The sequence below is a fragment of the Pomacea canaliculata genome, linkage group LG3, assembly GCF_003073045.1.
Source record: "Pomacea canaliculata isolate SZHN2017 linkage group LG3, ASM307304v1, whole genome shotgun sequence".
In the NCBI taxonomy this organism is placed as follows: Eukaryota; Metazoa; Mollusca; class Gastropoda; order Architaenioglossa; family Ampullariidae; genus Pomacea; species Pomacea canaliculata.
Genome location: NC_037592.1, coordinates 12,177,527 through 12,193,171, shown reverse-complemented (window position 1 = coordinate 12,193,171; position 15,645 = coordinate 12,177,527). Strand labels below are relative to the sequence as shown.

At 44.0% G+C, this 15,645-nt stretch overlaps 1 protein-coding gene across 1 annotated transcript in view; it reads left to right on the top strand.

The window, feature by feature from the left end:
* Positions 1-2,907: 2,907 nt before the first annotated feature.
* The window catches only part of LOC112558696 (double-stranded RNA-specific adenosine deaminase-like), a 30,151-nt gene continuing 17,413 nt past the window's right edge, over positions 2,908-15,645 (top strand). The window contains exon 1 of the mRNA XM_025229295.1: positions 2,908-4,171. Coding sequence (XP_025085080.1) covers positions 4,075-4,171 — 97 coding nt within the window. The 5' untranslated portion in view covers positions 2,908-4,074. The remainder of the gene's footprint in view (positions 4,172-15,645) is intronic.

Here is a 15,645-nt window from a genome sequence, read left to right as displayed (position 1 = left end):
ATGGATGCAATTTTTCGTGCTCCTGTCTTATATGTTGTTTTTCTCGCTTTACCTAGTCGGTGAACTGGTAACCGTCCTCTGAACTTTGCTGGATTTCCCCCAGAATTTCTTAATTGCATGTTCTTTGTGTTTTTACTATGGTGTATAAGAGTGGGGAAATTACTCATTCTATATGCTTTCAGTGCAATGTCTGCAGAACTATATCTTCTATGTGTTTCTCCTATCGCTCCTTTGTGCTCTTCCTGAACTGCATAACTATGTGTTTGTGCTTTCCCCGCTGATCCTCCGAAGTCTTTCTGTGTTTTTCTTTCTTTGTAAGCTGTCTGAACTAGCTACGCACTAAACTTCTGTGAGGTTATCTATTCGTTTTGGTTGTTTGTAGTGGCCAAAGTGCAAAGCGTAGTAAAAACGGATGCATTTTCCACTCCATGAACATCCGAGACATTAAAAGAAACAAGGTGGGGAGAGGGATGCAAGACTATTTTTATTTATGAACTCTTCTGTTTTGTTACTAACTCGCAAAGTTCACAGAGCCACAGACAAGAATGGGAAGCACAGTCCTCCGCCGTTGACTTTATTATTGTACATTTCAGCTTTATGAGATTTTTTAAAAAATTACATTTCATCTTCTTGACCATTTCAATCTTTTCGACTTTACTTCTGATTTCACGTTTTTGCTAGCGACGTGGATGACCAGTCAACGACAGCACGTCCGTTAGATGACAGGATGGACTTAGACTAAATGCATGATGATGCGATGGTTTACCAATGAGCGTCAAGGGGTAGCGAGAAGATCGCAAGAAACAATAATCATTGTTGATAAACATCACAGGCTTAGAGTCGCATGACCTTTTAGGAATGCGTTTATGACGCCTTGCGTCAGGGTTATGAGCGCGCATCGAGGATTTACTACAGGCCGAGAGCAGGCACGGTGAGTAATAAGGTAAGACCGTTACGTGCGTGTGTTGGCAGGGACTTTTGCACTCTGTGTGTGTGTGTGATTATATGCAATAACCATATTTGGGCTGCATTAACTATATCGCTTATTTCCGGTGTTACCACGCAAATCCAAAGAAGAGACATGATATCTAAGAGGCTGTCGGCGAGCACACGGCCTACTTGATCTTGGTCACGTGACTCTCTACAACAGCATTAACATTATTCAAACCAAGAAGGCACGAAGCTCGTGAATTCCGGTGCTTTGACAACACTATAACTTCCAAGCATGCTCTGTGTACAGTGTGTATGCTGCTTGTGTTACTAAGATGTCTGTGTGTAAAGACTATTGAATGCAAGGTAGCCTCCCCTGGTCCACTTCGATACGATAACCACAACTTAGTTAATAGTTACATCATACACCTCCGTGATAATCATTGTTGCTTATAGAAATCAATAATTATAGATACACTCAGCATTTCTCATTTGTATAAACATAAACGTTAGCGAATCATAGAAATGAAAATCGTCTAAAAAAAGGGTGAGGTGTTGGGGGCTAGGGGGCTAGCATCTGGAGTTTAAAACATTAGAGTTTAGGCCGGAGGTCTCTCATCACGTCAAAGATTTTGTAATAGACCAGACATTTAAAAGATGAAAATTCCTCGTTACTTGTTATCGAATATCAGTGACTCATAGTACATGCATAAAACGTGACAGTAATAATTAAAGCAGTTTCTTGATATCAGGGATCAAGATCACTTTGATGATAGGTTGGTAAAACCCTTTATAATTAGTATCAGGAGGTCTGAAACACATGTAATGTTACTAATGTTAGGCATACAGAGGAGGTAATGCTCTTAACGTTACTAGTGCTCAGAGTGTACTACTATAGTAACCCTGCACGGTCGTGGCTTGAAAGTTATGAATATGATGTCTTGTCCTGGATGTTTAAAGCTCTAATAGTCCATTGAAAATAGATTGAGATGAGTGGGAATGATAACACGTTTTTTCCACTTCGGTTACGCGATAGGATTTGTTCCTTCCTTCTGAACCAAATGAAAGAGAGCACAAAAAGCCACTGAGAAAACACTCCAGACATTTGTCACTCCTCCTAACCCAAACCCCGAGTGACTGACCAGGTAACAGCTTAAGTTGATCGTTGCGATGAGTAATTGCAAAAAGTGTAATCTCATTTATATATCTCCAATACTTTAATGGGACAAAGAGAATGGTTTTATGTAATAGACAGTCCAAAGCTTTTAAACTGTGCTGTTGTTTTCAGTTTCTCTTACACTTAAACTAATGGTGATGGCTATCTGAGAGCAAATATCCATGGCGAGGATGGTTCTGTGGTTGACAAGGAGTAGTCTAGAAAACAGCTATGCCGACACCGCTGATCGAGTGTGACGTAACAGTCTACGTTATTCACCGTTACGGACACCGATGAAGGAGCGCAGACGCGCCAGAAATCTTTGTGGTTCCAAGTACTAAGTCATGCTCCAGCAAACAGCAGGTGAGTAAGTACTGCCTGTAGAAACAGTTTCTCACAGAGTTGGTGCGAATGTACACCACGCACTGACGTTACTAATGAGTATACACGACATACGATTGTTGCAGACCACAGCATGGCAGCTGTTACCGACAGGAGACTACACAACTGATGTAAACTGTCGCCATCAGATTCTTGGAGCAGGCTGGACGAGTGTCATTGCTGCGAGACTTAGTGCTGCATGTGTGTGACGCTCTCGATAACATTATCGAGGACTGCTCCAGTAACATTTCGAGTCCCAGAACTCTGTCTCCATGTTCCGAGTAGATGTGGGATTTTCCCATCCGAGTGCACACACACACACAGAGCACTCGACGCAACGTGATGCATACGTGTGTTTCTCAAGCACACAACCCGAGATAAGCTCTCGGTCATCTCCTGCGCATCGTCTTTGTCCGGACTTGCTGTAAGGGTCGTAGTCTCTGCTCAGGTGATAACGCAAGATCGAGGTAAAACGGGGTCGCGGTGAGGGAGATAGAAAGAGGGGTGGATCAGGGGAGGAGGGAGAAAAAAGTAGAGCAACTGAAAAAGGTAGTGACTGGTCACAACGACTCGAGAACCGGGATAGCAAGGAACGCCACCACAGATAAGCAATCCACCCCTCCCTCTACACTTTACTTAACCCTGACCTTGCCTCTTTTTTATTTAATTTTTTTTAATAAATCAACTTTGAACGTAACAGGCGGCCACGTGATGAGGGACCAGGGGGGCGTAAACTGCAGCACCGGATGATGAGGGACCAAGGGGCGTAAACTGCTGTACCGGAGCTACGTCATCAAGGTTTGTAGCCACAGGTGAGATTACAAGGGCTGCTTCGACGTACCGCAGCCTGTACTATCGAAATAGAAAGCAGCTGAAGTTTTCATTGTTCGTTTCTCAGTCCGCGCAACAAGTAAGACAAGGAAGCTACCACCTGCTGGCGTGCTGCGATCTCTCACTTCACAACTTCAGTTACTTTAGGACAAGTGCTTTCTTTTCCTCCATTCCTTCACTCCCTTCCCCCGTTGTGTTTCACTGAACTGTCTAGTGTGCAGACAAAAGTTCAATCTGTCTCATAATCTGGTCCTGAGTTGCCGATTTTTTCATGTGAAAACAGTGATGTGAGAGTCAAGACAACATGAGTGCCAAGCTCCGAGGAAAGGGAAACGGAATATCCGTTTAATGTATTCATTCCTTTCGCTTTCAGCTCTGGGGAAGTTCTATCGTGTGCGACTGTCAGAGGCAGGAGTCATCAGAAAGCCTCAAAAGTGCATCAGAGTTTCAAGTGTGAGTGTACTAGCGTGCTCCATCCCGTGTTTTGAAGCCTCCCCCAATCAGCAGCTTTGCAGGGATTAAGAAACAAGTCAACAACAACAACAAACACCTCAGCTAATTTATTTATGAGGTGTGCAAGCAAGCTTCGTTGAATTTGTGCTGCTGCCAGGCGTAAGTCGGTTCTCAGAGTTCTGTACATCACTAACAGTAACGGAAAAATCCGTACAGCAGATGAGGCCATTGGCACTGCCGTGACCCGCCAAGCACCGACAGGAGGACTGAGGTGGCCGTGACCTGTCAGAGACTCACTGCCGACCGAGAGCTGCCGAGAGAAGATGCTTTCATCTCCACATTCGAGTAGCTCTTTGGACAGCATGCATCTCAAGAATGGTGGAGCATCTTCGGATTCGCTAGCCAGCGCCGATGACCCTGGTAAGATGTTGTCTTCATGCTCCCCCTCACTACTCCATTCATATCCCTCCCATTATTATGTTGCTGGTTACCTGCCAGACTCTGAACGCATCGTTATTATCCTTGTTGCCATCTCCACTTTCGTTGTTGCTAGAATTGTTTTGGTATCCTGGCTTTTGACCTTTGTCATTCCACTAAGAGGAATATTAGCACCCATCGGTAGGTGTGGATTTCACAAAGTGGTTTCTCGATCCACCCTCACGCATACAGCCGATTCATTATGTCTTTGCATTCTCATTTGCCTTTTTTTTCCTTTCTCATATCATTCATCATCAACATCGCCATCATCATACTGATGACTTGTTGACGTCGACGTAAAAGCAACACAATTGATATTCTCCAGCAGTTAATGGGCGTAAACCGCAGTGTGTTCTGAACCCCCCTTCCTTACCACCACCACAACCACCTTCACCACCATCACCACCACCGCCACCACAACCCGCCGCTTCTTTCTGATACAGACCACCGCAAGCTGTGAGTTGTACCAACATGTGACTGAGCCTAGTCAAACACCGCGGCGCGCAGTATAAACAGAGAGTGGAGAGAGACATGTAGAAGGCAACCACTTGCGTACTGACAACAAAGAATGCGCAACACTTCTGAACTATTCCCATCTACCTCACCCACAGCCTCTCTTGTTGAAAGCCTGACATTTCCTCCCAGAACAGTACGGTCAAGTCGTACCTCATTAAAGTGCACCACGCTTGCAACAAGGCCAGCAGATGGTTTTAATGTACATTTGTGCTACATGATCATCATGCACTATCTGCTTCATTCATCACGTGCTACCTACTTGCGTAACATGAACATCTGTTATCGACCCCACCTCACTTCCCTTTTCTAAATTCCCAACAAAGATGTTCCCACCTGTTTGCGCGCTTATGGTTGCAACGAGGTCGCCATTGCAGACTGTCGCCATCGGTAGCAAAGCAAGATGTTTGCGCGGGAGCGAAATTTGTTATCAGGATTGTTATTAATATCTGCCCCCTATTTATTTTAAGTTTTCGCCACCCTTCTTGGTATCAATTCTGTCGTTAGTCTTCCCCTCTTACGCCACCCGGACGATGGACGTGAGAAGCGCGCGCAAAGCTGACGCCGAGCGACCCCGCAAATACCTCCGAATCCCGAACCTCACAGATTTTTTACCTGCCATGTTGCAGGGTTTTCGGATGCAAATCCATGAAAACATGCTCTGCCAACTCTGTCAAGGACACTGATTCCTCTACACCCCCCTCCCCCTAGACACACCCCCCCCACCCAATCCTTCTTCGTCGGTCTCCCCTTTACAAAGTGAATATCCTGCTCCAGATCTGTTCCACACGTGTCACGTGCCGCAAGGTGAAGGCGGTCCCCTTTGCCGCCGCTTCACGCAGGCATCATTTATTGCTCCGCATGGCCAGGAGATGTCGGTGCCAATGAAACGACACACTTCACCGCAGCATCCATCTCGCGAGAACGTTGCACCAAACGTGGGTGGGGCCAAGGGTCATTCGTGCGCCGAGACTGATTGTCTCGGTCAGCTGGAACTTTTAACAAGCAGCAGGAGGACAAGGAGTTACACCGCAAGGGAAATTAGTGCAGATGAAGTTGAAGAGAAGTTTATATCGACAGATGACCTCAGTCGAACGGGAGAGAAAGCTAGAAGAAGTCTTATCTAGCCTCGCCTTTGATACACGCCTACAACCGATAAATATAACGATGCTGTCAAAATTGCAACGGAAAGTATGTACACACCCAGGTCATTACCTCTTCACAATAAAGATTTTGTTGTGGTGTAATTTTGTGCGTGTTGCCGAGAAACTCCAAGTAAAAAGGTGTAGGCGGGTCTGGCGCAAGGTTGCTATGGTAAAGCTCCTTTTGGAGGCGGGCCCAGAGCGTTGGCAGGTTACTGGAAACCGAAAACACCAACACACACACACACGAGATTTTGTTTTTGTTGTCAACATCAGTGTCGGGCGCGGTGTTTGTTTGTTGTTTCTGTTTTTTATGTACAGCTGTGCGATTCCATGAACACGGATCTTTAGCGTAAAAGAAAATTTTGTCAAGAAGATTTTGACAACAAAATAATAATAAATGCAAAAATTATGTAGCGTATATTTACACTCCTAAGGAGCATGATCAAGAATGAGACATGGGCAACATACGACGGACAGAAGAATAAGCAAACAGCATATGAACGACTGAAGGATAAACAACAGAATCAAAAGAGCAAATTAACACCATTGCCCCACTAACAGCATAAGAAAACAAACAAGGAACTTTGTTCACCATGATATAAGTAGATGTGTAAGAGGGAAATGGTATAGTGTTGAGATGACATCGTATAGTGTACAGACATTGTGTCATAGATAATATGCAGGTTGCCATGTCTAAAAAGTGTAATTGTTGGTTTTAAAGAAGACAAATAATAAATAGCAGAACCAAAATACACCGCTCCACACTCCCACAAACTACATAAATAAATATATACATATATATAAATATATATAAATCACAAAGAACAGCAAGAAACAATGCTTTTTTTTTAAACCTGTAGTTTTCATTTTGATTATAGTGACTGACAGTTTCAGAACTGTTCTCCCGATGAAAGATGTGAACATTCACTTCGACATGGACAAACAGAACTCGAATTTTTTTTTTATTATTATTGAATCGGCCCAGGAGCAACAACAACAGCAACAACAATCATCCTGATTATAAACTAAAATGTTAATACAATTCTGTAAAATATACCACAACATTGTCATTATACATTCAAACAACAACAGTTAAATTGACTAGGACCCAGAGTGCGTCCATCTATTAGAAGAATGTGAGATGGGCTAAACAAGAATGACATTTTCTTGTCAGCTGGAGTTGAGAGGTTCAGTTACTGATCTCCTATTATTCAGAACATGTTTTGAGTACAAGTCACTTAACGAAAACATGTTTTACATTTGTGTTTTTAGAGTCACACACAGAGAAAAAAAGAGAGAGCGAGCGAACCGATCGGTTATTGAACACCTTGCCCCACATCAGGATTTAATGTATGTAAATCACATCGTAAACAGTCCGATAAACAGGGCAAAGCCATTTGCACTCCACACATCTGGAAGTATTGGATGCTTTGACTACGATTAATGGCAGCGAAAAGTAAATACAGAAAGTAGTTTAGCGGACACCTGATGTGAGTCTAGTGTCTGTAGAAGTCAGGGTGCAACGCTACACAATCATGCCTTCTCCTGGTACGATACGTTTGGTCTCAACCACCTACCACATCTTCTTTAGGATGTCTTACAACTGAGACAACATGCTCAGGGGCTGCTATTACATCTGAGAAATAACAAGTTTTGTGCTTTTGTGCTGTAGAAGATGAATATTGTGAAAATCGTCACATGAGGGAGGAGATCAAATCTTGCCCTATACTTTGCCTCCGACAGCATTTTTTTAAAAGTTGATACTTTGATTTTTGTGGATAATACATTTTTAGACTTTATATACTTAAAAGGATCGTGACTTAAAATGGCTGCTGCCTTGTCATTGTCGATGTTTGAAGATAAGAATGCATATGGTGTTGGGTCCAGTCAGCAGAGGGCAGAAGGTATATGCATGTGGCGTCCATTGTTTGCAGGTCTTCCTGCCAGTTTCACGCCCTCGCTTAGAGAGGTCTTCACAAGTAATCAGCACCAGTGAGGCTGTGTGGACCGAGGCCGTGGGATATCAATCCAGGGGTTAAGGATAAGGCCTCCAACAACAGGGTCGCCTGTTTGGGGTGCTCTTGAACTCAAGAGCGATCGCCATTTTTGGAAGGCAGCGGCTGTTATTTGGATATCAAGTTGACAGTTCCCTTCGTGTCTTTTGATCCGGTTTGTTCGAAACCTACCTTGGCAGCTTTAGCCGAGATAGTGTGGATACATGCAACCTGTGTGTCTTGGAAAGGATTGTTATTTATAGGAGAAAGTACTTTTATTCTGTTTGTTTAGCTCTTAGAGAGGCTACCTTGGTTAATAAGGGCTTAGACGATGCCTCTTTCTTTCTGTCTCTCAGTCCTTTGGTCTGTCTCCCACCCACTTTCCACCTCTCAGTTCAAATTTTTAGTAAGACTAAGTAGGAAAGAGCTTGTTCTATCTAATCATCGGAATCAATGGACTAACTTATCGCGAATACCCGTTCTTTCTTCACAGAAATACTTTTTGATTTCTCGACCGTATTTAATCATAAGAACAACAAAAGATTGTTTCTGGGTTTACATTGTTGGGTTTCTTGAAACGTAGACTGCAACAATATGTAATCATTATTATTTTTCTTAAAATAAAGTATGTCAACACTTTGTCGGGGTCTGCGAAACGATTGTAAATACTTTATCATTTTCACTGCAGATAACAGCACGAGGAGTGCATGGGAAGTGTAGATAACCAGGGTTGTCCATGGGACATATTTTTCTATCCCGTCCCATCCCATCCCATGGCAATTTATGCCTGTCCCATCCCGTCCCATCCCACGGGATGTTTCCCATGGGATTCCCATGGTATTAACAATCCTATGGACAACACTGAAAACCACTTTTCGGCTTTTGTTCTATAATTCCTGCTACTTCACATACAATAGATGATTCAGAGGAAAGATTTAAATCCTTGATGAATGAAATAACAGTAAATTTATTTTGCAATATCAAGTATCGACTACCATGGGAAATACAAATGTGTGCTGTCCCATCCCATCCCATCCCATGGGACGTTTCCCATGGGATTCCCATTCCTATGGACAACACTGTAGATAACAGAAGATGAAAACAGAGCATTGCAAAAAGATATCTCGTAGCTTTTGGCTTCTACTGCTGCAAGTAGGTGTCCACCTTCGAGTTTGTGTGTGGTGGTGGTTGTGGTGGTGGTGGTGGTGATGGTGATGATGGTGGTGGTGGTGGTGGCTATAATAATATTATGATAAATAAAATTGTTTCTGATTCTACGACTACTAACATTGTAAGTTGTCCAGTGGATAATTTCATTCTTTTCATTGTTAAAGAAATCCGCAATAATCAAAGTGTTTTTATTTCCATTTGTTCCTCCTTTATGGTTAAAAATTTCCGCCAAAGTAAACACACGCGGCCGGATCGAAACGATGGCTTTTCAATAACCACTCTCTCCACCTCACATGTTGTTCACACCTGTTCTGTCTCGGAGTACTCCGGTGACTGCATAGTTTGAATGAGCACTATACGAATATCAGCTTTATCTCAGCCCCGCGGCACCCATTGTTGTTGACTTAAGACTTGACAGCAACACCGTTCTCATCTGACTGGACCAGGGTATCTCTAGTTTGCGACTCAAATAGCACCAACTGCCAAGGACTAGGCGAGAGACTCCGAGCAGCACGTGCTGTGCTCAAAGCAAGGGTAGCAGAGGCTCATATTACAGTGCTGTGAACGCAGAAAGATGCGAAAAAACCCACAGAAAGAAGGTCTAGTGTTTGGGATTTAGCCAGAGAGCTAACAACGCTTTCATCAATGCAGAGGGGCATTAAAAAAACAACAACTCGTATTATTATTTTACGTGATATGAAATAATATGATGAAAAAATTAAAACGTGTATCCCTGAAAATCACCAGAGGAATTAAATAAAATCTTTAAAAGCTATTGAATGTCAAAATAATGTATTTTAAAAGGTTTAATATTGTTATATTCTTGTAATCATCTTTATTTATTGCCTACCTTGCCTCATCCAGAACCATCTCAGACCCCTTGAAACGAAAGAAGTGGGTTTTATTTTTGAGATCCGGAGGAGATCTGCCTGCTGTTGATGTAAATAGAACAGCTGATAAAAAGATTGGTCTTAAATACCAAGTACAAGATATTATTATTATCATTTGATTCTAGTTCTCGCTTTGCCTTTTTTTTTTTTTGTGGTCTCTGCAGTCTGCCATCTACGCACAGACTTTCAAAGCTTTCCGTCCACTACAAGGCCTCACATTGAAGGATTGAAAGAGGTTAATACCTGGGTAAACAGCGGTTTCAATCGCTCCATTTCACTTCCTTACTTCTCTCATAACTTCGAACTCTAATGTTGTGAGGTTACTGCTGAGGGAGCGAGGATTTCCGCCAACGGACTCTTGATATTTCAATAATGTCAAAGGTAATTCAAGTTCACTCACACGTGTTTCTGTGAGAGCTGCACTTGTATGTGACGACCTACTCCAAGCTCGAAGTGAAAGGAGTTCTGGACACGCGGGGAGTTCGTATCAGCAGACACTCCCACAGTCAAGAAAACCGCTCGAGTGGAAGGATCTTCATCGGGGGTGGGGTGGCTTTATTCAGTGTCTACCCTGTATTTATATTTGAAATGATGACATCACCTGCACGAAAATGACGATAGGAGCAAAGAAAATGACTTGTCGTCTTAAGAAAGAACAGTCGGAGGTTAGATGTGTCGGAATTGACAGTTTTGTTGTCGGAAAATCAAAGGCAATGTGCTGGCTCGATGGCGGTGAAACCTACGTGTGGAATGTTTCATCAAGAAAAAAGAAAAAAAAACAGATTTATTGTCTTGACAGTCCAAGATGTTGATGACTGCAGCTGAGATAGTCCATAATTTCATCTGCAAGGCCTGCTGTCACGACCTACACAGGTACTAACCACGGGACTTAGCTAGAAGACAATAAGTTGCCCAGCATGCCTTCCTTCACTGTGTGAGGACGCGTGTAAACAAGCTCTTTGTACTTTGAGCTCCAGTGACCAACATCAGCAACAACAGCAACAGCCCTCTGACATCAACGCACTATCGATATCGAACTCCAGTGATCAAAAGCAAGGAAGGCAAGACAACGCTGGGTTGTCAACTTGTTCTCTCGAGTGGCAGGTTGAGGAAACCGACCCCTGACGTCAACAGAGTATACAATAACATAAGATGAATGATGATCAGTGATAGATCGATACGTGGTCACACAAAGAACAGTTAGTGACTTTCAGTGTCACAAACAAAAAGGAAACTACAAAACAAACACCAAGTAGTTCCTACTTCAAAACTCCAAAAGCCTCGTTGAAATGCACGTGTCCTGGAACACGTTCTAAATATTTATAGCGCCATTCAACTGATAGTCTGTTCAACTGTGACTTTCCTTCTTGTCACGGACCATCCGCAGACATGCGCATTCTTTCCAAAAACCAATATAAGATCGCTTAAGGGTGGGCGTCCCTCCCTAGAGGCACCAATAATTATTAGAACCAAACACAAGTTTACAAGTAGACAAAATATGCACAGTAATCCACAGTCAATAATAATAACACTCCATCACGTTCACACCATCAAAGTTTACACGTGTCACTCAGCCGGAATCCACACGGCATCGTATGAAGAATTGCAATAATAACACACCAACAAAGTTTACCAAGTCACTGCCGGAATCCCCACGGCATCAAATGAAGAATTACCATAATAACACACCATCAAAGTTCAACATGTTAATAACCGTTTAGTCCTGCAGTTCTCCAGTCCCCGGTTTCTTTTAGTCCACTTAAATCCTTTCTTCTACAGTTCAATAAATGATAAAAGAGTGTTTTTACCATACCGATAAGTTAGTGTCAGGCGGGGTAGAACAATATGCAGCTGGGATAAAACTAAGAGGGAAACCATCCCTCCTCCGGCGGTTAGTTTCAGCTGACCAGGCTCCCTCCCTGGTGGTGGTCGGTACGTCCGCGTAAGGAAGCCCCCTCCTTACTCCGAGTCCACTGCTCCTGCTCGGCCACGTCGGTGTGCAGCTTCTTGGCCCCCAAGACTTTGCACGGCCTGTTGCTCTCACCACAGAGCTCCCACGGCGATGATTTAGTTTCAGCTGACCAGGCACCCTCCTGGTGGTGGTCAGTACGTCCGCGTAAGGAAGGGCAGGGTAGCCCCCTCCTTACTCCGTCGGTGTGCAGTTTCTTGGCCCCCAAGACTTTGCACGGCCGGATACTCTCACCAAAGAGCTCCCACGGCGATGACGCGGACTAAAGAAACACGATGTACATCCACAGTAGTACATCTGCACTAGTACATCTCCCGTAATACAGCCACTGTATCACATCCCCAGAGATGGTACTACCACAAAGTAGATCCCCCGTAATACATACATATTATTACGTCCACAGAGATCGTCGAGTCGGTGAATTAAAACCACAAATCCACCAAACTACTATCATCAGCCGCCCCCTGGCCACTCATGGTCGGGCTTAAATATAACCACCCCAGTCCCTCTAGACCAGGTGTCAGCACTGCCGGGCCCGCACGTGGTCTTCCCTGAATTGCGTCGCAAGCTTTTTCTAAAAACAAACTGTCAACACCGGATGTCAACCTTCCCCCATCCCGTCTTGCCCCCTCTACTACGCAGTTGTCCGTTACATTTCCTCCCCTCCTAAAAAAAAAAAGAACGGAAAACTCAATTTAACAGTTTTTCTTTCTTTTACGTCTACGGGATAAATTGGTCCCACTCCACCCGGGACAAATTTAGATATCGCCAGTATCGTCTACTACAGGAGTAGATATTTCCGCTTTACCTTTCCATCTAACCTGAGGGCATTCACGGGCAAAATGTCCAACTTTATTACAAGCAAAGCAAGTGAGGTCTCTCTTAAATCTTTGCCATACCTCATCTCCTTGCTTTCTCGGTCCACTACTTCCATTGGGATAGGCTCTGTTAGGACTAGACTTACGAGAACTAGTCGGCCTATTAGGTAGCCTAGAGTTGGGTGACTGAGGACGCCTATTCACCCCGGTGTTAACAACCCGATACGACTCGGCTCTCCTCGCCATACTTTTATTGGCATGCGCCTGCCTGTACTTCTCTGCACTTGCTATCATCTCAGCTGCGGACTTAAATTCACGTTCTTGCAGGAAGACAGCTAATTCCTTCGCTACGCTCTGGAGAATCTGTTCTCGTAACATGAGGTCCAAAAGACCATAATACGTTTTGTCCGCCTCGGCTAAAGTTATCCAACGGTTTGCTAAACCGGACAACCTAGAGAAAAATGCCGCCATTGATTCCTGCGGTTCGGGTCGGATGGATCTAAATCGTTCCCGAAATCCCTCAGCGGTACACTGATACTTTTGAAGTAATTCCCGCTTAAGTGTTACATAATCAACTACCCCACTTGCACAAAGTGCATGATACAGGGTTAAAGCCTCACCCTGTAAAAGAGCTGACATAAGCAAAGGCCATCGCGGCTCCTCCCACCTAAGAGCAGTTGCATGCGCTTCAAACCTAAAGATGAAAGAGTCTATATCATCTTTATCCTCACGAAAGATTGGAAGTTTGGGTAGGTTACCACGCGGACCCCCTGTGGATTGAGTTACTTCCCCTTCTGTCCTGCTTTCTGCTTGTAGCCTAAGTCTTTCTAACTCAAACTCCCTTTCTCTCTCTTTTTCCCTTTCTTCTCTTTCTCTCTCTCTTTCCCTTTCTTCTCTTTCCTCTCTTTCCTTTTCTCTTTCTTTTTCTTTATATCTATCAAAACGTTCTATACACTGTTGGACGTACTTTTCCAGGTCACTATCAGTATAGCCAAATTTCTGTCCCTGGGCTATAAAACTGTCTACGTCCGGTAACTCCATGTTTTCTCAAGAAAAATTTACAGAAATGTACACTACAAAAACAATACAAAAATGGTCAAAATAATCACCAATAATAAAAATAACAAAAATAATATCTTTGCAGTTTCCCAAAATAAAACTTATTACAAACAATGTTATCACAAAATTAATTCGCAGTAACCGTTAATGTCAATAACAACTAAAAGAACATAATGCTAAGTCCAAACATGAACAGTAGCATTCACATCAATTTACAACTTAAACGTGTCTAATTCAAAAAGGAACGCCCACACAACAAATAACACACAATTAAAGATTCTAGGCTACAGTTACTAGAGCTGGAAAAAATAGACACATTTAACAGCAAGACCAGTCCTACTGCCCTCTCTGTCGGCAGAACTATACACGCCGGCAGACCCGTGTAATCGGAGACGGGAACAAAACAAAGCACGAGATGCTGGTAAAAACTCTTTCAACAACTGAGTGTAAACTCGGCCTCGCCTCGTACAGCCTCACCCTAAAGCGATCACGTCGGGGTCACCAATATGTCACGGACCATCCGCAGACATGCGCATTCTTTCCAAAAACCAATATAAGATCGCTTAAGGGTGGGCGTCCCTCCCTAGAGGCACCAATAATTATTAGAACCAAACACAAGTTTACAAGTAGACAAAATATGCACAGTAATCCACAGTCAATAATAATAACACTCCATCACGTTCACACCATCAAAGTTTACACGTGTCACTCAGCCGGAATCCACACGGCATCGTATGAAGAATTGCAATAATAACACACCAACAAAGTTTACCAAGTCACTGCCGGAATCCCCACGGCATCAAATGAAGAATTACCATAATAACACACCATCAAAGTTCAACATGTTAATAACCGTTTAGTCCCTGCAGTTCTCCAGTCCCCGGTTTCTTTTAGTCCACTTAAATCCTTTCTTCTACAGTTCAATAAATGATAAAAGAGTGTTTTTACCATACCGATAAGTTAGTGTCAGGCGGGGTAGAACAATATGCAGCTGGGATAAAACTAAGAGGGAAACCATCCCTCCTCCGGCGGTTAGTTTCAGCTGACCAGGCTCCCTCCCTGGTGGTGGTCGGTACGTCCGCGTAAGGAAGCCCCCTCCTTACTCCGAGTCCACTGCTCCTGCTCGGCCACGTCGGTGTGCAGCTTCTTGGCCCCCAAGACTTTGCACGGCCTGTTGCTCTCACCACAGAGCTCCCACGGCGATGATTTAGTTTCAGCTGACCAGGCACCCTCCCTGGTGGTGGTCAGTACGTCCGCGTAAGGAAGGGCAGGGTAGCCCCCTCCTTACTCCGTCGGTGTGCAGTTTCTTGGCCCCCAAGACTTTGCACGGCCGGATACTCTCACCAAAGAGCTCCCACGGCGATGACGCGGACTAAAGAAACACGATGTACATCCACAGTAGTACATCTGCACTAGTACATCTCCCGTAATACAGCCACTGTATCACATCCCCAGAGATGGTACTACCACAAAGTAGATCCCCCGTAATACATACATATTATTACGTCCACAGAGATCGTCGAGTCGGTGAATTAAAACCACAAATCCACCAAACTACTATCATCAGCCGCCCCCTGGCCACTCATGGTCGGGCTTAAATATAACCACCCCAGTCCCTCTAGACCAGGTGTCAGCACTGCCGGGCCCGCACGTGGTCTTCCCTGAATTGCGTCGCAAGCTTTTTCTAAAAACAAACTGTCAACACCGGATGTCAACCTTCCCCCATCCCGTCTTGCCCCCTCTACTACGCAGTTGTCCGTTACACTTCTCAAGAGCTTTGGTGAATGATACACAGTAGGTCGCACTGAGAACCCCGCCTACCTTGTGGATACCGTATTTAACATAATGATTCATCTTGT